Source organism: Wyeomyia smithii, chromosome 3, assembly GCF_029784165.1.
Source record: "Wyeomyia smithii strain HCP4-BCI-WySm-NY-G18 chromosome 3, ASM2978416v1, whole genome shotgun sequence".
Classification (NCBI taxonomy): Eukaryota; Metazoa; Arthropoda; class Insecta; order Diptera; family Culicidae; genus Wyeomyia; species Wyeomyia smithii.
Window position 1 is genome coordinate 235,462,828 of NC_073696.1, and position 25,237 is coordinate 235,488,064.

At 40.7% G+C, this 25,237-nt stretch overlaps 1 protein-coding gene across 2 annotated transcripts; it reads left to right on the top strand.

Moving 5' to 3' along the window:
• The first annotated feature begins 8,036 nt into the window (after positions 1–8,036).
• LOC129727369 (poly(A) RNA polymerase gld-2 homolog B-like) lies at positions 8,037–22,703 on the top strand. Of its 2 annotated transcripts, none has more exons than XM_055685167.1 (9): positions 8,037–8,310; positions 9,155–10,718; positions 15,630–16,654; positions 17,476–18,642; positions 18,705–19,591; positions 19,658–19,845; positions 19,912–20,030; positions 20,099–20,214; positions 20,271–22,703. In XM_055685167.1, exons 2-9 carry the CDS (start codon positions 9,798–9,800, stop codon positions 20,447–20,449), a joined length of 4,602 nt encoding a protein of 1,533 aa, XP_055541142.1. In that variant the 5' UTR covers positions 8,037–8,310; positions 9,155–9,797; the 3' UTR covers positions 20,450–22,703. The 2 variants fall into 2 exon arrangements, with proteins under 2 accessions (XP_055541142.1, XP_055541143.1); XM_055685168.1 differs by lacking the exon at positions 8,037–8,310 and adding an exon at positions 8,457–8,665.
• Positions 22,704–25,237: the final 2,534 nt, after the last annotated feature.

Below are 25,237 nucleotides of genomic sequence, written 5' to 3' on the forward strand. Positions count from 1 at the left end.
TTGGCTCCTGTACATCGCCTTAATTCTATTTATATACTAGAATCACATGTTCCTGGGAAACAGCCGAAAATGATCGAATAACACCCAATACCGGAAGTCGCCATCTTAGAATTCAAAATGGTATCTGTGGTCGATTTCAGCTCCTGTGTATCATGCTAGATCCGGATGTTAAATTGGGTGGAAATCGGCCATTTTTGGCTGATTTCCAGAAACCGGAAGTTGCCATCTTACAATATAAAATGTTGCCTAAGGTCGATTATGGAACATATTTGTTACCTCTTAAAACATCCACATGCTAAATTTGGTTCCATTTACTCGGCTAGTTCTCGAGATGTGCAGAAATTCGTGTTTCATTTGTATGGAACCCCTCCCTTCCAGAAAAGGGAGTGGCGTCCAACTATTATGGACATATTTGTAACCCCTTAAAACATCCACACGCCAATTTCGGTTTAATATGCTTGGTTTGTTCTTAAGTTGTGCAGAAATTTATGTTTCATTTGTATGGGACCCCTCCCTTCCAGAAGAGGGAGGGGTCTCAAACTATCATAGGAATCTTTATTGGCACCAAAAATCCCTAAACAAATTTTCACGTCGATCGACTCGGTAATTTTCGAGCCTATTTGGATCAGACAGACAGGCAAACAGACCGGACTGCATTTTATATGTATAAATTACAACATCAATATTTTAGAACCTATTATATGTATAGATTACAACATCAATATTCAAGAACCTAAAGAGTGAATATATATTCTATTTTTACAAATAAAAGTTTGAATGAGAAAGGCTGGGTCCGACCGCTAGGTGGATTAATTTAGGTTTTTAAATAAAATTCATTGAAAATGCAAAATATAATAATATCGAGTCAATAATGAGAATTTTTCCGAAATTCCATCATTGAAGCTTAAAGTACTCATTGTGGAGTCGAAAATGAGTAACTTTTACGCATCGCGCATTAGGTATAATATGGGTAATATTTACTCAATTTTTATAACATTCGGTGGTACTCAAAAATGAGTAAAACAACTTCTACTCAATTTTGAGTACATACGATTTTAGCGAAACTGATTAGGTTTTGACTCAGTTTTGGGTTATTCAGAATGAGCGTGAGGACAGAACGTGACAAGTGGCTTCTAGTTATTCTTATTTTTACTCGAAATAGCCCTCATAAAACATATTAATTCTTCGGCACGACGCTTGCCAGTGTCGCCAAAAATATTTAATGAAGGAAATTTGAATACCTAAGATTTTCCAAGTTCTGGGTTACAATTATAATTAGTTACATGATAAAGGTTACTCAATGAATCTTGAATTGATTTGAAGATATATTTTGGATTTTTTATTATTAATTATTATTTTCACAGATCCGGTGTATGAAAATGTTTCGAAAAGATGTTGAATGAAAAACAGTTCATCCACTTGGTATGCAGAAACAGTATAAACCAAAAACATCGAAAGTTTTTGCAGCACGGCCAACCATAGCGACTAATAATAAAACTCGACAGTGCGTTCAATAATTTGCAATTCGCTGGTGAGTCCAGCGACGCGAAGATTTCTAGCGATGTCATTTTGTATGATTATTTCTCGCACAGTACAATGCAGTTTTAATGTTCTTTGACTGAATTGACATAGTTTTGCGACCATAAAACAATCAAAACTATTAGAAAATATTACTGTCGCATATTTCGGGACATTTTGTGTTGAATCAAAAACTACATTATGTTAAAATACTACGAAATTCGCTGGAAAATCTTTGTCAGACGAGCGACTCGGCGCTTCCGATTTTTCTCTGCATGCACAATATTTTAATGTCAATACCAACGGGAGTGAAAAGTACATACACTGATGAAAATACAGGCTGTTTAGCGACGGTAGCGACATCACACCTTACTTTATCATTTAGCATAACGAGGGGTTTTATTCGGAGGATAATTCGTGGCACACATGCAAAATTTTACACACTTTTTTCAGACCGTTTGTTCGTCACCTGTTAGTCTGTTCTCTGTGACATAACCCCGTGACAGGGATTCCCGAGCTATTGACATCCCTATAGGCGAGATCCATGAGTTACGTAACGCAAAAAACCCGATTTTTGGACCCTCACCCCCCATATGTAACAAAACGTAACGTCAACACCTACCCCCCATAAAAATTACGTAACGCTGCAGAAGGATTTTCTTGATAAAAATGCTCGTTTTTGGAGAATCTCTTTCGTTACGTAACGTTTTTGACGTTGACTAACGTCTATATCGAAGTTAGGCCCCTGAATTTTAAAATCTAGTAATTCAACCAGGGAAAACCAGAGAAAAGTGGTCAGGTTTTGAGCGCTTATTTTGCAGTCATCTATAATCAGGTTTTCGAGGTTTTGGCATCAATCGATCAGAAATTCTTTTACGGTTAAATTTATGTAACAAAAACAAACTTTTGTTTGAGATACTCTATTGAAAAATTGGTAATTAATATCGATTGTCTAAATCATACCGCGCAGCCAATCACTACCTCTCTTCCCAAGCACAGTCGACACTAACGGATACAATCGATCTGACTTTGTTGTTATTGTTGTTGTCACTTTCTGTTTCCGATGTTTATGCTGCTGCTAGCGGAAAAAACCTTGCAAATATGCATTTTTTGTTGGTGTTAATATTACGACAGCGGCCGGCGCCCCATAATTCTGATTCCAAAACCGCTCCAGTGACATGCGGACGCTAGGTGATAGCAGCTGAAAGGAGGAAATACAAAATAGTACCGGTCATCTCGTGCCGGTTTCACCCGTTATGCTGGTGGCTTTAGTAGTAAATGGCTACTGCAAAACACTTAAATGGCTTGAATTCTGGACGGACTAACCAGGAAACTATAATCGGCAACTGGCACCTTTTGTTGCCTCGAAATTTTGGTACAGAAGCGGCTAATTGAATTTTCTGTTTTACCAAATGCTGCTGCTAGCGGAAAAAACCTTGCAAAAATGCATGTTTGTGTTGGTGTTAATATTACGACAGCGGCCGGCGCAGCTTTCAAGAAACATTTGTCTCTACCATTCCATCATCTATGTAGCCCCGCCTTCTTTCTAATTATCTGACGAAGCCTTGGTATAAAACGTATCGTTCGAACATTTCACCCCATCAGTTTCACTACTAAACCGTACCGGATACATACGGACGCTCGGTGTTAGCAGCTAAAAGGAAGAAAAACAAAATAGTAACGGTCATCTCGTGCCGGTTTGACCCGTGATGCTGGTGGCTACTGCAAAATACTAAAATGGCTGGAATTCTGGACGGAAACCAGTAAACAAGAAATCGGCAATTGGCACCTTTTGGTGCCTCGCAGTTTTATAATAGAAGCGGTTAGTTGAATTTTATGTTTTACAATTGCTGCTGTTAGCGGAAAAAAACCTTCCAAAAATGTATGTTTATGTTGATGTTAATTTCACGACAGTGCTAGGTGTTAGCAGCTGAAAGGAGGAAAGACAAAATAGTACCGGTCATCTCGTGCCGGTTTCACCCGTTATGCTGGTGGCTTTAGTAGTAAATGGCTACTGCAAAACACTTAAATGGCTGGAATTCTGGACGGACTAACCAGGAAACTATAATCGGCAACTGGCACCTTTTGGTGCCTTGAAATTTTGTTACAGAAGCGGCTAATTGAATTTTCTGTTTTACCAAATGCTGCTGCAAGCGGAAAAAACCTTGCAAAAATGCATGTTTGTGTTGGTGTTAATATTACGACAGCGGCCGGCGCAGCTTTCAAGAAAAAATTTTCCTTACCATTCCATCACCTATGTAGCCCCACCTTCTTTTTATTTATCTGACGAAGCCTTGGTATAAAACGTACCGTTCGAACATTTCACCCCATCAGTTTCATTACTAAACCGTACCGGCTACATACGGACGCTATCTTGAAAGAATTCTGGACGGACTGACAAAAAACATGGATATATTCGACACCTGGCCCCTTTTGGTGCCTCGAAATTTTGTTACAGAAGCGGCTAATTGAATTTTCTGTTTTATTACAAAATGCTGCTGCTAGCGGATAAAACCTTGCAAATATGCATCTTTTTGTTGGTGTTAATTTTACGACAGCGGCCGGCGCCCCATCTTTTTGATTCCAAAACTGCACCAGCGACATGCGGACGCTAGGTGATAGCAGCTGAAAGGAGGAAAGACAAGAGTACCGGTCATCTCGTGCCGGTTTTACTCGTTATGCTGGTGGCTGTTAGTAATAAATGGCACTGCAAAATACTAAAATGGCTGGAATTCTGGACGGACTAACCAAAAACAAAAATATATTCGGCACCTGGCCCCTTTTGGTGCCTCGAAATTTTGTTACAGAAGCGGCTAATTGAATTTTCTGTTTTACCAAATGCTGCTGCAAGCGGAAAAAACCTTGCATAAATGCATGTTTGTGTTGGTGTTAATATTACGACAGCGGCCAGCGCAGCTTTCAAGAAAAATTTTTCCTTACCATTCCATCACCTATGTAGCCCCTCCTTCTTTTTATTTATCTGACGAAGCCTTGCGGTATGTATGAAATGACAGCGATTAAATAAGAGAGATCCATTCTTCTAGTATTCAGCATTCAGAAATGCACTGTTAGATAAAATTGCAACAAATACTGGAGTTGCAATTCCCTCTACTATTTGTTTTAATGGAATATAAGAATACGGTAGTCAACGTCATGCGGTCGTGTCTTGAATACCACCCTCCTACTTTATTTTCGTTACGTAACGTTTAACTCACCTCCCTACTGTGTAACAAATCGTAACGCTCAAGGATACCCCTCCTCTCCCCTATGAGCGTTACGTAATTTATGGATGCCGCCATACCGAATAACAGTGAATAAGGCAATCCACGAGTGACGTTTCATTGCTTGTACGTTTGTTATTGTTGTTGTTCTCCAAGTTGCAAAACCAAAACACAACCGAACACGAGATCTTTTAGTGTCGGAAAATAAATTTAAAGTGGTACAGGCGTCGTTCGGTAACTGCAACATGTTTACATTGCAGTTTGCGAATGCCATTCGATAACTGCAACACTTGACACATGCCAAAATTCCGATCCGTCACTACCATTTTTGTTTTCAATTCGGGTTATTCGCGTTGAAAAAGATTTTGAAGGCTGTTCGCACCTACGTGAACTCTCATATGCAATTGTCAATATGTGCGTGATGACAAAAGCAAAAATATTTCCTTCCTTCTTTCTCGCATGCAAAAACCAAACAAATATCAGCAACACCGTCAACGCGAATGATGTCGAAATGTATTTTGAAGTAGAATACTTCTCTCAGGAAGTTCGACTACATAGGGATGTGAAATGAAAATCTAAAACCGAAAAAAGTGAGAAATATGTCCAATTTCAAATGTTAATAAATCGGTTAGTTTTCGATGGATTTTCTTCGTTTTTGCAGTAATCGATTAGAAAGTCTTCTAAGATTCCTACCAAATGCAGGAAATTGCAATTCTATTATTCTAACTATTGTACTATTGAAAATTCTTAAACCTTGTCAAAACCCAAAATTCGACCTCTGATTGGTCGTTATACGATTGCTTTTCCAAGCACGGTCGACAGAGTTATGGACCTAGTAAATTGGGAATGCATTATTTGGCCTATATAAGAGCCTTCATCAGATATTGAACAGACATTTCATCAGATATTAAATTGAACAACTAGAATTTGAAGAACACAATTGAATATTTGAAGAGTTAATATTTTCTCGTTTTGCGCTATAATCCAAAGTTAATTTTCTTCATTTACATGCATACTCTGACTATTATTACGTGTTTGCGTCGCTTAGTGTTTGGCTACGGTTATGCAGAACGCAAATGACGGCGCGATGCGATTCGGCAAGACGAAATGTGTTGAAATGTATAGCTCTACTACGCCTAAAAAGAGCTGTACATTTCACCACGGTAAGGTGAATCACATCGCGTTGTCATTCGCGTTCTGCATAATTGTAGCCTTTGATCCGTTCCAGTTCAATGATGTCGTATTTAATATGCATATTACAATTCGGCAGCACTTCAACTGCTCATTTGCGCAAAATTTTTAAAATATTCAATAAACTTCATTCAAAATATCAAACAAAGTGAAATTACATTACTGCCAATGAACGGTCAACGTTTCTTTACTAGAAAAAATGACTGACACGCAAGCAGCCGGGTTATCTTTCTTGTAAAAGTATTCTACTTCAACCTTGCGGTCGTGGCTTTGCGTACAACCTTCCTGTGATTTTTTTCAATGGAATAGTGGCAAAAAATAGCAGAAAACTAAAATAGGCAAGCTTTTCGACTAATCAATTTGATATTCATATTTCCGCAACATAATTTATTGCGTTTTAGTAATTATTTTACATAACCAATATGTTAGCGAAAATAAAGTTCATCACTACAATAGACCATTTTACGAGACGTTTCTGAACTCAATTCATGAATGAAATTTAGACAGAAAGCTCGGAACCGCTTACATAACGCAAGTAAAAGCAACATCAATGTCAGCAGGATCCATGACACTTGTCAGTTCGTAAAATGGTCTATTTAACGCTAGGTCACAAAATATTGTTTGTGATCTACTATGCACTGCCTCGCTGAGTAGTGAAAGCTAGCCAAACAATGCACAAGGGATATTATTTTCTCTTATAATAATTACGGAAAGTGAACCACATAACATGGCGATTTTGCTTCATTGATTAATAGTGGAGATCTATGAACTCCCATCTAGAATGAGGAGACAACATGTAAACGAAATCGAGAAAAAATCGAGAGAAATGAAGGAGTTCTTTTGAAATGTTTCTAGAGATTCAACTATTTTCATTTTCGAATGCATTTGTAGCGAATTTCTTTATTCCACCAGCTCACCTCGTTTTGACCTGGAAGCGCACTAATGGCTGTCAAAACCCTTCTTTATTCGCTTGATTTTAACCCAGTTTTGACCTGGCGTGCTGCCCGAAGCGCACTGTAAAATTTGTTAGCTTCAACCCACTACCGCACGTGCTTAGTTCGTAAAGAATTATGTGGCATCTCTTGTTTAACTTTTTTAACGAAGCAAGTTAATGGCGATGCCGTTTTTTTATTGCTCGGCAGGTTTGCCCTGACGCAGTTGAATAAAGAAATTCGCTATTAGAATCCCCCCGCGAGATATGTCACTTCAATTTCAAATATGACTTTGACATCAAATTTGATGGATTGCGGTCCGATAACCAGTGATACCAAATGTGCAGATTTGTCTGCAAAACGCAGATTTTTGGAGTCCGTGTGCAGATATTTATTGATTTGCAGATATTTGCAGTTTTTCCACGATTTCTGTAGATTTTTGTCAAAGTCTCCTTATATTTGCGCAGATTTTCTGAAAGTGTGTGCAGATTTTTTACAGACTTTTGCCGGCGCGAGCGAAATTTTTTCGGATCACGGATAGATTTTTTTCAGATTTCGAGCACATTTTTCCGGTTTTTCGAGCAGTTGCAGACATTTTTCAAAAACATCTGGCATCTCTGCCGATGACTGCAAAGTTGTTGTAGTTATCGGTCTTGCAGTTAAAAAGCGTTGCAGATAAAAGTCTTGCAGTTATCGAACGGCGACTGTATATGTTGCCGTAAGACGTATTCTACGTCAAAAATATGAACATTAAATACACTCAAAAGATACCAACAAATGCGCAAATATAATTGCTACATTATTGGTTGAAGACACAACCAAGGTTGGACATATCTGCGCACTTCTACGAGGATTTTTCGCGAGAAAATGTATTGTAATTAAAATTACAATACTTAAGATATTGCCAAGGTAAATAGTTTAGGTCTATGTCTTGCTAGCAACACTGTTCGTATCAGATGCGTCCGATGCGTCGCCTTAAAAGTCAAACCGCATATGAAGGAAAAACAGAGCGATTGATCATAGAGCGGAGAAATCGCTCGCGATGGGAGAATTTATGTATGCATGTAGCCGCAAGAGCGGGAGCACACGCGTGCATGTATCGGCAAAACGCGCTCTCTCTCTATCTCTTAACTGTAGCCGCTGCAGAGGATGGCGACGGCCGCGATGCGAGTATATCGAAGCAGATGATAAAAGAAGATTCGCGTAGTGAGAGAGAAGTTGTGAAAAAGAAGCGACAGAGCTGCGTTTTGGACGATTTTCGCCAAGTGTAATAGGTTCTGATTCTTGTAATTTGTCTATTCGACTGCTGCGGATTTTACCGGATATTAATACTGGTCGAGATTGAGTCTACTTCACGCTGAGTGGATAGCTGCAGTAATGGAATTGAAGGAAATTCGGTGCGATTGAAGCGAAGACGAAAAACTCCTGCAGAAGTCTACGGAAAAAAGGTAAGCGTGTGTGCAACAATAGGCGAAAAAAAAATTGCTCTGCTATTCGAGAACGGAAGACATTTTCCCTTTTTCTGTGTCTAGGTGCAGTTTTTTTTATTGTGCCTTTAAAAGGACATTGTTGAGAAAAAAATGACCACTGTACCCGCTACGAATTAGGCTATCGAGATTTTTGAAAGCAGATAGAAAGAATTGCTGGTCCCGCCCTTATTATCGGGTATTGTGTAATAGTTTCACTTTCGTCGGTGCAGTTCTTGTGTGGTGAACATGGTCAATTAACGAGTTCAGTTTTGATGATCAGAGAAGAGCCGCAGCAGCAGCAGCAGAAGTTTCCACTGCGAATGAAATGATAGATGTGCGTGATAGTAGCGTATGCGGGTACCATTTTGTCTGATTTTTTTTTGTTTCACCCAAAATTTCTGATAGACAGTATAGGTGATAATGTTTCTACGCGGATACCGGATAGGAAAGATAATGCAAATTTATCAGACAGATTCATTTCTGCAATGGGGCTTTTAAAATAATAAATTCAATAATCGTTGAGATCAGCTGGGTGACCTTGATATGGTCTAAACGAGATTGGAAGAAAACCAGTTCTAGTTTGTTCCCCTATGAAATCAAAATCGTTCAACTCTCATCGTTCTACCAGCTTCCCTGTCGAAGTTATGACAGTATTTTAAAATTCCTAGTTTTATCAGTAATAATAAAACTTAATACAAAATTATCGAAAATTCACACACCTGTGCTTATTTATTTTACCCTTAGCAATAATTTTTTGACAATTTAGTGTTTTAGTTTTCTGATATGATTTCAGTTTGAAACATTTTTTCTCTTCTTCCCGCAGGCATAACATGTGCGATTCCCGTCGGAATGTTCAATTCCACGTTTTTGAGCAGTCGGAATGTAGCAATTCGGGTTCGGAGCACCACCATCATTGATCGGAATAACAACCCAAATCATCAATTGGATCTTCATTGAAGAGGAATGTTGGCGCTGCAATCGATTTAACGATTCAGCTGATTTTCTCGAAGTCATCTATCCGTGCGCGAAGGATACGCGATCATAGATCTACCTACTAGAGATTAAGTCCAAGACACTCGCGAGCTATTGAGTTATTACTGCAAGCGCAAGTCGAACAGTTTGGAGTTTGGCGATTTTTCACAACGTTACAACTTCACAGGGTGCGCATTGCCTTTGTGAGCTATTCTTACATTAAGCTTGTCACTTCCGGAACGGATGCTGTTCTTATATTTATAGTTTTTAAAAGAATATTTATTTATTTATTTCTATTTATCGCCTGCTTTCACTCCGCTTTCCCATCGATTCGACGCAGCACTATGCTCGTGAGCAGTCGTTTTCTGATAAGAAGTCCTTAAAGTATTAGAAAGTAAATCGCACAAGACTCGCATAATTTTATCAACCACTGCAAAGCCGGCGAATGAAGTAACATTAAGCGTATTTAACGAAAGTAACTATTAGTAAACTTCATGTCCTCGAAAAGGATGCATCCTCCAGCTGCACTACAGGCGGCTGTACAAACCGGAGTTAAAGGCAGTCTGCTCCCATCCCCAGCTGCGGTAGGCGGTGGAAAAACTGCCAATTTCAGTACCACTATTAGCGCTAAGGATCGTCATAATGTAGAAAACATCGTACCGTCCCATAAGGGCACTCAGAGCAGCAGCAGCGGCGAACTGCAGAACCAGTCAAATGGTGCCGAAAGCGTCAACGGCTCGCAAGGGCTAGTCAGAAAACCCAATCACAAATCAAACACATTCACTGCATCCAAGATGCAGTCGTCCAATGGCCCGGTCGGTTCGTCTGCGATTTCAACCTTGAACAGCATCAATCGACGCAAAAGCCAACGTCTAAATTCTCCCAATCGTAAGCGGCAGGAACAACAAAACATTTTCAACAGCCTAAAGGCTTGGAATGTGAAGCTTGCTCCGAGCGTCAATGCAGAGATGAAAGGCGAGAGTGCGAATTTGTCGCACGCTAAGGTGCCAGTCGCTATCAACGGCGCTACAAATGAGGCCGGCAAAGCTAACAGCGAAAACAGTAGTGCTACTTGTCAGTGTACATCAGGCATCATCGTTAGCAGCAATACTAGCATTAATAGTAGCATTACTAGTAACGTTAATAGAAGCAGTAGTGAAACCAACAGTAAAAGCAGCAAGAAGAAAGAATACCCGCTGATGATTGCCGCCACTGCGGCTGCTACATCAAAAGATATCGATTCTGCCAGAGGCGTTGCTCAGGGTACGAAAAAACTAACCGAAGATGACTGTGAGTCTAAACCGGATGCGGGAGGAACGGCGAAAGAAGCACGCATCACATCGTCGCAGGCTAGCAGTCCAACGGACAGCAGGGCTTTCGGTGGACCAATAGCTGCTACAAAGGGACAAAAGAAGGTAGGTGCATTTGTAATTGTATTGATAAGTTCTGCATTGAAGAAAATTTCATATTACCATCCCTTGCTGCAATTTTTTATAAGAAAATCTGCGTTGTACACATTTACACGCAAACTAGAAATCCCAGTTTCAACTATTTTAAGCAACAATATCAAAACTTTCGAGTTCATTTACCGTTATTAGATTCTTTCAAACAAATGTACTCGTTTTCTCCATTTTTATCAATGACATCTTCAGAACTACGCCGGAAGCAATACGCCTTTCGAACGCAGTCTCGATATTGGCAATCACGTTCACGTTATGACCGACTTCAAAGTCTTCAAATTAGATTGAAATGCTCTGCACGCTTGTGATACAGCATACGCCGAAATCGAGTAATCGACCAAAACCAACCAAACCGATCAAAAGTAGTGCTCAAAATTTACGTCTTCTCGAAAAGAGGACTCATGTAAAATTTCAGGCCAATCGGACTTTGGGAACACGTGCCTCAAAGCGGTCAAATTTCACGAAAGTACCGAAGAAAAAAAAGCACAGTAGCTCATAAAATTTTCCTTGTTGAAATTTTGTTGTTGTTGCCAAATATCTTAGAAATGCATGAAACGTCGTGATCTGCTGTTATCTAAGAAAAAACGAAAAAAACGATTGATGCTATCAGAAACTTGGGATTTATTATGCGCATCGCCAAAATCTTCACGACATCCATTGTCTAAAAGCACTGTATTGCGCTTTGGTGCCTCCTACTTAGAATACTGCGCTTCAGTGTGGAATGGAGTAAACAGAATCGAGTCAATACAACGAAGATTTGTTCGTTTTGCTGTCAGAAGACTTCCGTGGAATGACCCTTCAACCATCTAGCTACGAACAGCGATACTCATCTATTTATATACACTGCAAATTCGCCGGGATATGTTTAGGGCAATATTCATCTCTGACGTGTTGACCTCACGAGTAGATTGTCCGGCAATTCTCGAGCAACTCAATATTTATGTTCGACCGTGCATGTTGCGAAATAGCCTCTTCACGTTCAGAATAGGCGACAGTACGATAACCGGTCTTCAGCGCCATTTCAATCGTTACGTTACAGGCTTCGATTTCGATACCAGCCGCGAGATGCTGAAAACCGGCTTCTTGACTTCAGCACGTAATTTTTAGTATAGGAAAATCATTTGGGCCACAAGGCCTGTTGATGTATTTTTTTCAAATAAACGAACGATCAGATTAAAGACACTTGGCCATCGTACATCGAATGGATGAAAATGGGAACAACATTCAAACGAAGAACACCCCAACACACTGCCCGGAGTCTCCTCATCATCAAAAGCCCGCTTCCCTATAATATTTTTTGCGAACAAGGCACCAAACGCCAACAGCGATAAACGCACACGAAGTTGCGCAAGGTAGCGACTTACAAAGTACTGTTCTTAGCCCAATAAACATAACAAAAACATGACTTTCGGAACGTTGCCGGATGCTCTTTACAACATGATCGAGAACTTATAGACCAATATTTGGGAATAAAAAACATAGCTGTAGCAATTCTCCAAGAAATGAGAATGGCAACGTGTACAATTAGTACCACGTAACAGACCCGCAGGATCTGCTAGAATGAGAGAAGGGGCCGCCCTAGCCCTAGCAAACTCAAGCCATCCAATGATAACCCTAAGGTAAGAAGATGACATCGTGGAGGAATGCTGTGGTTCGGGTCGGTATCTGCAATGGCTTGGAGTGCTCGTTCTTCGAGGAATGATCGCTCTAGGTTGTTGTAGACCCTCTGGAATGGGCTCTGAAAAACTTTTTTTTTCTACTCCACATATCATTCTGATTCTGGCACAGGACAAACTTAAACGCGAACGTTAGAAGAACTGGCAACTCTAGCTAACAGGTTTCGCTACTAACGACTAATCCGAGAGTAAAATAGCGCTACCACAATGCTCTTAACAGCAAACAGAAGGAAAATACCTCGACGCATATCAACCAGCTTACCGATTCAACTATAAACGACATATTAGAAGCAGCTTGTGGTCCCCGTGACTCTGTGGTTAGCGATGTAGGTCGGCTAGCTCTCTCACACGGTTGTGATATCGGGTTCGATTCCCGATCGAGTAGTGGATCTTTTCGAGCTGAAAATTTTCTCGACTCAGCACTGAGGCACGGTGTATCTTTGTACTTATCCTACACATGCAAAATGTGCAAAAAAAAACAATATCGATAACGAATTCTCTCAACTAATCTAGTTGATCGAGACCGCTATTAGCCCCAAGGCTAAGCATGCGATATTGTTTGTTTAGATGCAGCTGCACTGCACGCTGAAAAAAACCCAGATTCCAACAAACTCCCAGAAGAATGAGAGTTGGTCGCGTGACGGAGAAAAATCAACAAAAGCTACTTGCAAACCGTCAGAACAAAGAGTTGAAAAAAATTAACAGCGGAACCAGGAAAAGGGAGCGCCTGCAAACGTAAAGCATGAGGAGAAACGAGCGCAAGGGTTTTTCGACAACATCGGAAATTTTCCAGTTCTTGACAAAGTGCGACTAACTGCTCGATACCTGAAGCCAGCCACAGAAGCAAAGCCAATTAGGAACTGAGAGGAAAAATTACTATCCAGTTCTGGCGAAGCTGAAAACGAACTGCTGCCTGAACAGACCGAATCCGTAGACTCGGGCCCAACCCTTCAAGACGTAGTACGGCTTAGCCTCACACTACATAATGAAACTGCGGCCGACACGGATGAGGTGCGCCCAGTACTAATACGGTATGAACCAGAAAGCTTACTCAAACGCATCCACCAAATATGACAGCACATCTGAAAGTGCAATTAGGCTCTTTCCCGCCTACTGCAAACTATACATGTGCCAATCCCTAAAATCCCGCGGACCAACAACACAGACGAATCACACTATGCTCAGCAATATACAAAATCTACGCAATTTATTTTATTTATATTTTTACTAGAACAGCTTGATTCATACCTCGGAGACGTTGGAAACTACCAGTTCGCTTATCACAACAACAGAAGCACAGAAGATCCAACGATCCATACGGTGTCAGGCAAATGTTGGATGAACAATGGCGGCAACAAAAAAATACTTACATGGTGTCGCTAGACTTAAGACATGCTTTTGATATAAATCTTCGGATGGTTCCAGAAACACTGACGAAGTTAGGAGTACCAGCGTACCTAACGAGCCGCGCAGTGGCAGCATGCCTTACAGAGCAAACCTCTCTTCAAAGGTACGGACAGAGGACGGCAAGCCACAAAGTCAAAGGGAAGAATCTAAAATAGTGGTTCTCAACCGAGGGTCCGCGGCCGGCATGGGGGTCGCGAGGCTCATCCATGGGGGCCACGAAGCTTTTGGCAAATTTGACTGGTAGTTGAAATTTCTTCCTAGATATCTGTGAAATGAACTCTTCTGCGTATTAGGACCAAGACGTGTAACAAATTAAACTTGCAGAATGATTTGAGACAGAAAAATGCAGCTTAGTACTGCAAAACTTGTTTGAAATTATTTAAGGGGAGCCGCGAAACTCTGCATTTCGCAGAGAGGGCCGCGGAGCTCTGTGTGTTTAGCGAAAGGGGCCGCGGAGCTCAAAAGGTTGAGAACCTCTGCTCTACAGGAACCTAAGCAGTAGAACCCTAAAAGTTGAGGTCCGCGGTTTACTCTTACAGACAATTTAATGATCTGCTGTAACAATGTTATTAAAATTGATGTCTTGTAGGAAAACATGCTGTTACAGGCAACAGCAAATTTAGTAAAGCACGCGTAGCATCAAAAGCAGTGCTTGCTTTATCAAGCCGAGAAATCGGATTTTGAAGCTGACCTTCGGCTCGACACGCAACGAATGAAAAACACGAACCTTCATTTTAGGCTGCCTTTTCGACGGTTACATGGGGCAGCCTGTTTGCTTACCCCTCTCAGATTTGTGTTTGTGATCTGATTTTCGTTTACACGTTGTAACTCTATACATTTTCAGAGTAAGATTCATAGAATAAATCAGTACTAAATATTTGAATTGTTCAGTATAATAGGTATAAGACCACATCATTCATCTTGGTGGTGGTAATGAAGCTCTTGGCTTTTGAGGAAACGGAATTACTTATGCTTTTTTTGCATTAGGTACACACTTAATTTATCTCGGCAAACTTCCCAAAAGCTGATTGAGCTCGGCGAAATATTTAACGAATGTCTGCAATATATTTCGACGAACATTCAGCAAATATATGGATCCACCGTAAACCAGCATGTATTGACATTTTGTTTGCCGAAATTCTTGAAAATTCTGCCGATAACTTGTAGAACATTTCGCTGAATTTATCAGCTGTTGAATTCTCGACAATAAAATCTAAATGTGTTAAATTCTTGGTGCTCATTTAACAACCACGAAAAGCACAATATCGTAAAATGTAAATAAGGTTCAATCGGGTGTTGTAGAATGTATTATGAAGGAAGGATTTATGGGAAATGTGAAAATAAACATGCGCAAGTCACTGGACAAATTCATGATTCCAACATACGATTATCCGGTTGTAAAAGTCGACACTGCAATTGAAAACCCTCTAATTTGATTGTAATCCTGCGTCACCATTTCATACAACCTCTAGTATTGTACACTTTGTAGTATTATTTTTATGTGAGCCTAATAAAGTTTCTCAAATAATGGTTGATCAAGGCAGGCGTGACAAAAATCTACTAGACTGGTGGCTGAATGACGAAAGTATAAAATGTCAAAAAACAGTTTGTTTTTAAGAAACGGGTCGACGACTGCGTGCTTGTGTTTTCTTATATTTTTTTCTGCTAAATTTTCATCACTACTTTGGTTGCAATGCAACCAGCAAAGCCAGAGAACCGTTTCCGACGCTCGCGCCGAAATTTAATCGTTCATCCGTGTGTTCCGTCTCCTCTTCTCCTTAAGCTACTGAACGCAAGCGGCAGTTTCAGTACGTATCATCGGCATCCGGCCCTCTTGTCACCGAATGCACCCTCAGGGGAAAATGTCATCCCATCAACTTCATCTGTGGCGTCCGTGACAGCGTCCACGTCGCAATCATCAGCTCCAGTAACGTCATTCACTACAGCGATTTCAACAGCGTCGGCCACCACCAACGGCGTCGCCAACAGTTCTGCAAATGGAAACACGAGAAGTAACGCAAACGCTGGCAAAGTGTTGCTCCCGAATGTGAATCCGTTGTCGGGAACACCGCTAGACCCGATGACCCTTCTGCAGGGCAAATTAAGAAATTCGCTGAAATTGGATAATTTTTCTACACCACCACCGCAAACTCACCACATTTCCCATCATACTGGAACGCTTCCGCTCCATCAGACCCCTGGGCAAGCACATCTAGGGCAACCACAGCAACAACAGCAGCAGCAGATGCCTCCAACAACACCTCCGCACTACAGCCTGGACTTTTTACATTATGTTGGCATGCGAATGTCCACCGCGAATGGAGTCGTGCAATCGGGAACCTCGTCAACAACAGCTCCGACTGCTATTTTCCGTGCCAGTCCACATTTTAGTTACAACTTCAACCAACAACTGCACCCACAACAACAGCAATTGATTCATCAACAGATACAACCGCAACAGCAGCCTCGCCAGCAGCACCTTCAAAGGCACTTCCAGAACTATTACGATGATCTGATGATTCAGACGTCCGGCGGAGGTGACACAGTGTACACCAGTTTTGCAATACCCGCGGAGCATCTAGCTAACAGCGGGAATACAACCGGTGGCAGTGCTTCTATCGCTACTAATGCAGGAGGTTCTAACGACACCGGTTTAGCGTACTGCTACTCGCAAAATCATCAGCATCATCTGCACCACAATCATCCGACGCAACAGTCAAGTTTTGGTCATCATCAGAATCATTACCAGAATAATAACTATCAGCAACACAATCGGAACTATGGCCGGGGAGGACAGCAAAATGGGAGGTAAGCACTTCTTTCTTCTAGGTCAGCGGTTTTCAACCTTTTTTTGTCCGCGTACCCCTTGACGATATTTTCCAAATCAATTGTACCCCCTGGGTTGGCATGTTCTCGCAGAGTGGGAAGGAGTAGTGGTAAATTATTTTGTGGTAGTTTAGTTCAGGTTTCAAATTGAACTATGGTTTGTTTGATTGCTACAGTCATGATTCAAGAGCAAGTTTGAGCAACAAATTGAGTACAGCAACTGTTCGCTAACTGGGCACGCTTTAACTGGGCTTCTTTTTAACTGGGCGCTCGCTAACTGAAGGGTTCCCAGTTAAAAAGACAACAAATGTCAAATATCTAAACGAGCGGGGGGCATGTGGATTGGGAAAGAAAACTTAAAAATAGAGTTTTTCTAATCGAGCATATTTAAAATACAAAAACAATAATATAGCTGATAAATGTACTCGCTATATAAAACTAAAGTTCAAAAACTTTATTCGAGAGATAAGTTTGTAGTTGTGGCTTCTCTATTTGGTGATCAACTTGAGAACGAAAGCCTTTTATGAAGTTGTCGCGAAGCAGCGTTATCCATCGAACTCCCACTCGGCGTTGAGATGATATCCCAGTTAGCGAGCTGATTTCAATAACTGGGAATTGCTCGTCGCCCAGTTAGCGAACAGTTGCTGTATTAAAAAAAAAATGGCTCTGCCCGCCATTACCGATTTTTCTGTCGCGTACCCCCTGAAGGCTTTCGCGTACCCCTAGGGGTACGCGTACCCCAGGTTGAGAACCGCTGTTCTAGGTGTTATTCCAAAATAATGATTTAATGTCAATGATTACAGCGGAAACCCACCACCCGGGGGGAAGCGAACGTGGAATAATAACTGGCACAACGGAAAGCGGGGCAATATAGTGCACGGCAAATATGGAAACAAAAATTCCAGTTTCAATCATGGGTATCGTAAAAACTATCATTTTTACAATAATCATCACAATAGCCAGCAACAGCAATACGAACCGCATCATCAAAGCCACCAGTCCGACAGTTCACGTAACTTGGTATATATTAGGGGATATGAACGGGGCTATAGAACTTCCGGTAGTCAGAAAAGCGTCAGTCGTTCCCCCACCCCTAGTCCGCAATCGGAAAGTCCAGCCATCGACACAGGGGAAACACAGGGTGAACCACCAAGAGCTTCTACGGTAGCGACGCAACGCGATGAGAAATCTGATAGTGGAATTGATGATGTTGTACAAAACCTGAAGAAGTGCACTGCACCGAGCTCTTCCTCGTCTTCATCTTCAATGGCGTCGATACCATCGACGGATTCTTCAGCTGTTTTGTCATCGGTTTCGCAAAACTTGAATTTAGAACTTAATTGCGGACCCGGACCCGGATATGAGTCCGATTCATCACATTCCTCCAGTTACAACAGCCACTCCTATCGTCATCGTAAATATGTAAACAGTGGCCAAGTTTATCGGTCTTCCTCGTCGACTTCCTCTGGTGTGTCATCAACAGCGGCCTTTCCTCCAATTAGCACAGCAACGGCAACGACGCCTGAGGTGGCGGATTTCTTCCTGCGAAGCCAAAGTTATCATGGTTCTCATCAGAACTTGGTGACCGTCAGTGGAGGTACTAGTCCAAACCCGCCAAGTTCTCCAGTCGCTACACCGAGGTCACTGATTGGGACACAATCAATGCCAATGTTTAGCGAGCTTTTCACCGGCACCCATCATCATTTGTCACATCAACAGCAACAGTCACAGCAATCACATTCGATCCATAACCAGCAGCAGCAGGCTCTTCAGAATGCTTTGTACGGAAGCAACAGCTCGCTGGAGTTGACGCTTCATACCGGGACTGCTGGTAGCTCCTCTGCCAATTCCAACGTAAGTAACTGCAGTATTGCAAGCAATGGAAGCAGTAGTGGCTACAGCAGTGCACCGCCGTCCACGGTGCCGCCCAACGAGGTTTACTCGATGCAGAGCGGACATCCAAAGAGACGGTAAATATAGCAGTAAAACAGTAACTCGCAATCAACCAAACATTTTTGATATCATCTTTCAGCTATTCTGGTCGTTCATCACCAGTGAACTTTGGCGGTAGCAACAAACCAAACCGATCATCAACGGGGAATGTTTCGAGTAATAGCACCCTAGTTCCAACACCTCCTGATCAGCAACAACAACCTCAACAAAAGCAAGCACAAACACAAACTCAACAGCCACCACCCTGTAGCAGCCCACCATTGACTGTTAGCGCTAAGAGTACGCCCGCCTGGAGTCAGCACAGGCCGTTAACGGTTCCCACATCAACCGTAACGGTAGCATCATCAACAACGTCAATATCACAACCACCACCAACATTCCCACCACCGTTGCCGCCGACTACCACCATACCATCATATCCTCCGCCGAGCGACGGAACAAACTTCCACACACCCGCCGATAGGTTTCTTGCACGTTCGCACCTAGTGGAGCTGTTGTCCCCACCGGGGGAACTCGCCCCGCCCGGAAGTAAGTGGACCGCACTTTCGGAAGCTATTTGGAAGAAGTTTGCAGCTGCACAGCAAACGCAGCACAAGTTTGTGCAGAAAATTAATCTCTGGAGATATTTGTTCATGTGTATCCGCAAAACGTTTCCTCGGTTTAGTTTGTATTTAGTCGGCAGCACGATTTCCGGCTTCGCTTCGGATAGTTCCGATGTGGATATGTGCCTGGTTTGTCGGTCCAACGCGGTACCGTTTGACATGCGCTCAGAAGCACTCTTCCAGCTGGGTCAGTTGAAGAACTACTTCATGAATATCAACTCATACTTCGGGGAGTTCAGCGTTATCCAAGCCAAGGTTCCAATTCTGCGATTCCGTGACATCACCAATTCGATCGTGCTGGACTTGAACTACAACAACTGTGTCGGTATTCGCAATACTCACCTGCTGTACTGCTATTCGCAACGTAAGTTTGTATATTTCGAATTTGTTCGGAGGACGCTTGTTTTTAATCTCTTATTCCGCTTCACAGTGGATTGGCGAGTCCGCCCGTTGACGCTGGTCGTCAAAATGTGGGCTCAGCATCACAACATCAACGATGCAAAAAATATGACAATCTCAAGCTATTCGCTGGTACTGATGGTAATCCACTTCCTCCAGTATGGGGTCAGCCCACCTATACTGCCATGTCTACACGCGATGTATCCGGATAAGTTTGTGGTAAGTGAGCGCCACGAGTTTCATTTTTAATTCCAAGCATTCAAAAATATTGGTGAAACTTTTTAGCGAATGTCGGACATCAGCACTTTGGATCTGACCGAGACACTCGAGCCGTACAAGAATGAAAATTCGATGCCCATTGGTGAGCTGTTTCTGCAGTTTTTGGAGTATTACGCCAATTTTGAGTAAGCAGCAATGAAATGCAATTATTACTATTGGGATTTATCATTCACGTTTTTTTTGTTTTCAACAGCTACGCGCATTACGCCATATCGGTCCGCACGGCCTCTGTTATTCCGATCGAAAGTGCCCGCGTTGCTCGTAGCTACAAAAATGACCCTCACCACTGGCGACAGCTGTGTATAGAAGGTAAATTTAGTCATTTCATAACCGTTAGGTTTATGCAAGCTTTAACTTGTTTGCAGAGCCATTTGATCTTACCAACACAGCCCGGTCGGTGTTCGATGCGGAAATCTTCGAGCAAATCAAATCCGTTTTTTCCACCTGCTGGATACGGCTTAAGGAGACCAACGATCTCAATTCCATCTTTGCGTGTGATCCTCTGTTTGTACCGGTGGCATCGGCACTATCGCTCACGTCATGATCACTGCCCTCGACTCTATCATTACTACAATCGGTTGCCCGGTTCCGTAGAGAACTCGCTGCAGTCCGTGCCGGCTGAGTGTAGATGTTTCCGTAGTTTTCAGTGCAGCGCGAGGGAGGTAAGCTTCAAAAAGACTGACTATAATTCTATTAGAGTAAATAGTTAAACCAAACAAACAAGGGCTGACAGAGCGGTGATATAGGATAGTCCCGAAGTTCCGGAGGAACCAGTTCAGGCTTTTCACTCATCCATACATACACACACACAAACACACACATATCAGGCATTCGTGCCGATCGTTTCACCATTCAAGGAGTCAGAGAAGGAAAGTTCTACTTACTTCAGATGCCAGTCGAAAATGAAAACTGCAAAGGCATGCCGAACGAGTAAGGCAAAAATGTGTTCAATTTTTCGCCTGTAAAATCGGACTGGCCTGGGTGTAGACGGAGGTCCGATTTCAGGCCAATTACATGTGAGCGGAGATTAGATTCTCCATCGCGAAGCCCTATCATGAAATGATCTCGTTTAGTTATTACGTTTTTTGTGCCATCGGTTTTTTGTTGTCTTGTACATTTACGCTCGCATACATACTATAGAACGTAGGTGAAAAGTTGTTTTACGGTAAGGAGGGGCAGGCGCAGAAGCTCAATGTGAGGGGACCAAACAAAAAAAAATCACAAAAACTGCTTACGAAAGAATCTTTCCCCCGCATAGCGCAGCCAGTGTAATTATCTACAGTCCGGTTATATACATAAATACTTTTGCTCTAGTATTAGCTCTCCTGATCTTGGTAGATGTAAAACCAATACTCTTTCTAGCTAGCAGGCTTTAACGCGTATGCGAAAGGACTAAACGTAAACCGAAAGATCCTACAGAAAAATATATGTAAACTATACGTCGGAATGTAGAAAAGAGTAAACTGCTAAAATGAGTTTTGCGATACTGAGATACAATAGTGTAAGGGCAAGAACAAAGACAAAGTTTGCAAACACGAAATGAATACATTTTAAAGAGATTCATTTTTAAAACAAAAAAAAAATTATACTAGAGATGAAAAACACGGCTGTGAAAAATTAAGAAGTTTAAATTATTATTACAAAGAGTGAAGCAAAACTTAAGGAATACTAATTAAAGGTATATTTTTAGATTTAATTTATACGAAGAAGCGAGGCTGAAGTGAACGGAAGCGGTCGAGTGAAAGAAGCGTAAAAGAGAAGCAAAGAAAAAAAAAACTAAAAAGTATTAAAAAATAACACAAAAAGTAAAAAAAAAAACAAAAAAAAATATTAAAAAAGTAAAAAAAATATCAATGAACAAAGCTAGGAAACTGCAAGTCTGTGAGCACTATCAATTTCGCAAGATACCCAAGAGCATTCATATCTGGAAATGTTAATTGCTAATTTGCCTAGTTTCCAATTGCTGTGTTCGGTTGACAATCCAAAAAAAGTAATAAGAAGGAACAAAAGCTAAACAAAAAAAAAAGCCCAGCAAAGATGCGTTTTGTTTGAAGAGGCGAGTTCTATCTCAATTTGTAGCCCTTAAAAGCATTAAAAGACCGTAAAGACCAAGCGTAGGCCGAAGGGGTTAGGAGCATGAGGTTAAAGAGACAAAAGTAAAGTTTAAAAAATGCCTCCTCCGAGCGAGAATTTGGTTCAGTTGGCCTCAGCTAGAGAACTATTTTTTACCAGAGGGTTTAGAGCTGTTTCAGTATATTCTACCGATTTAACGTTTGCTCATTTTTCCAGTTCCCTTTTGTGCCGTAGGTATAATAGTTCTAAGAAACAGGTTGTCCCTGAAAAAAAGGTTAAAAAGTCTTGTGAACAACAAAAAAATGTTAAAATGTAAATGAAAGGAGAAAGTGTTTTGTTCTTCTAGAAGTTGAGAGGTCCATTCTAGCTCAATCCCAATTTACAGCGAATCTTGTTTATCGGTGCGCGGACACTCTGTCGCTCACAATAGAATCGTTTCTTAATTTGTGTATGTTATTTTCGAGCCCCAGCAGATAATCATTGGTAACCGTTTGGGTTGTACAGAGCATTGAATGTGTATATTTTTTGTATCTGCCAGCGATGTTTGAGGCGATAGGAAAGCCCCGGCATCTTGAAAAGCAAAATCCACCCAAATCAAACGTGAAAATCGGCAAGAAATAGCTGTAGTAGGATTGTCGATACACTGTGAATAATGTTAAAGGAAAACCATTTTAAACGAAGCGTATTTTACAAGGGTAAGTTGAATAAAAGACGGAAAAAAGTTAGATTCGTCCTTTTGTATTGTTAGAATATCCGAAAAATACAGAATTGGAGAATGAGGTACCATCAAGGCAGGACTTCGAAATTAAATTATACTTCAGAAACGATAATTTACTTGTATATTGGAATTTAAAGCGGATGTCTTCAATAAAAAGATCATTGCGACAGACTTACGTAGAAACTCGCTGTTTTCGATTTACTAGTGCTGGGACTTTTCACCGGGCAGTATTTGTTATCCGAATATCTAGAGCGTGTCTCTGAACAGAAAAGTATATTAGTCGGAAACAGCTGCAAAATTAGAGTTTCTGCAGGTGTTAGACGAAGCAAATATTTGCTATTTTTTAATACAGATTTTATTTTGTGCAAATAAAAATCGTGCCAAAAATAGCAAATATTTGCGTCGTCTAATACCTGCTTAAGACATTTGGCATAAAAAAATTTTTTTCCGGTATCGAAAATTTTATGAACTACTGTGCATTTTTTTCATCGGTCAAATAGTTGAACTTTTGACAGCTTAGAGGCACGGATCAAATTCTGATTCATTTGGATACTGAAGAATGAAAAACTAATAAAAATAACTTATAACCGTTGCAAAATGTTGAATTCTTGTTGAAAAATTTATGGTTTTTATGGTAATCATATTCATGGGATAAACTTTCAATCACCATCAGTAGCAACAGTGCAGTTTTGATTGCACGCGAATAGAAGTCGTGCCCGCTGCAAAACAAGCGGCGCTCTGCTCCACATATACTATATGGTACTGTTGCTTTACCAGTATGTTTTCATAAGTTTCTATTACGCTCTAGCAGCAGGTTTAAAAATTGTTCAAGAAAAGGGGTTGTTTCAAACTTTTCCAAAAAACCTTTACCTTCGAGACATCAAATTAGTCTAGGTTCATGGAAGCAAACACAAATTGACCTATTGGGATGGTTAAAACCTCGTTAATTTAATAAATAAATAAATAATAAATTGACCTATTGGGACGGGGAGACTGTCATTTTTTTTTTGGACATCGATACAGAGAATATCACAGGGAATGGTTGGTGTCTATTCATGTCGTCTGTGCTAGGAATGCTCGCATACGATTTGGTCATTGTTCGCGTAAATTTGTCCTTGACACTTTTTATCGTTTTTTACCGCTTTTCAATGAAAAAATAATGATAACTAGCGTATTACAAAATTGTTCAACATTTTATCTATCCAACAACATATTGAAATCTGACGCAACATTTGCCATTTTCATTTCCAATTTTACAGAATGCATACCAGTATAGAAAACAAAGACGTAGTCCAACGTCAAAAAGATTGCGGTTGGTTTTTGTTTATCAAAAAAGGCCGCCGAGCACTTGCACGATTTGGAAACCCCTGATCTAAAACTAAGCCTGAATTTAAAAGAAGCCATTAGCACAGAATGGCACCTGTTGCCCATCGAACCATCAAAGTTTCAACTCAATCAAAAATGGTCGATTAAAATGGTTGCTCGTTTTCTGTGGAATTCAGAATTGTGAAATTCATTGTTCAGAAGCATTGGAAACTCAAGAGCGTGAGCAAGGCGAGGTTTATCAACGATTTGGAAAAAGGGCGAAAATTATGTAAGATTTTGAATGATGGAATTTGCTAAAGTCGATGAACGGCCAAGAGAGATGCAAAAGTGAATATAAATAAAAATAAAAATGTTTTTTTCAATATAATAACAAATTTTAATTATGAAAAACGGATAAAATTTTGAAACATTCAAACTAGTTTTTTCCGTGTTGGGTGTTTTTGTTACTGAGACCAATCTTTGATAGTTTGTGACATATCGTACTGGGATTAGTTCTTCATATTTCAAAGGTAGTTCTCTATCGAAGAACTTATATCTTTTGATAAAAATTGTCGGACACACGCGACATATATCATCTTGAAGTTTTTTAACCTTTAAATGATAACGGCTCGCGTGTTATAGAACCAGTATATGGTTAATATGCTAGTAATGAGTAGTAATAGATGTATTGCATAATTTAGATGTAAACGGCTCAAATTCTTCTTATTTTCGAAGCAGTATTTTTATATTTGGTTAAAATATGAAGTCTTTTACCTAGTCCAATGAAAAATTCTTTGGTCAAGTTCCATTTTTATTGCCAAGTATCAATAACTATCACCGATCTTAATGTGCGCATAATGGACCCTTATTCCTATTATGGACCCGGGTTCACTATGCGTATAATGGACCCGGGTCCATAATACGCATATTATAATATTTGGTCACGTAATGTTGATTTCTTTCATTAGTACCAACTTTCATTAGTCTTCATCCCAAATAAATTCTGAGAATCCCAATTTCAAATAACTTCACACATTTTTCAAAGGTTTTTTTGAATGGCTTTCGATGGTTTAACTTAAAAAATAGTCAAAAGAGTTAAAGCAGAAAATGGTTTTGGAGGCCAAAATTATTAAATTCATAGACAACGGTTTTGTTTGCTTGAATTTCAAACAGCTTTGGGGCGCGCTGGGCCACGATGCTGATTTAACGAGCCTGTCGTCGTATGTTGGAATCCCG

Bases quoted from the DNA above. Each gene is read 5' to 3' on its own strand.
- LOC129727369 (XM_055685167.1), top strand. From the start codon at position 9,798: ATGTCCTCGAAAAGGATGCATCCTCCAGCTGCACTACAGGCGGCTGTA. The intron at 18,643-18,704 runs GTAAATATAGCA...ATCATCTTTCAG, and splicing joins AGCGGACATCCAAAGAGACG to CTATTCTGGTCGTTCATCAC. The intron at 19,846-19,911 runs GTAAGTGAGCGC...GAAACTTTTTAG, and splicing joins TGTATCCGGATAAGTTTGTG to CGAATGTCGGACATCAGCAC.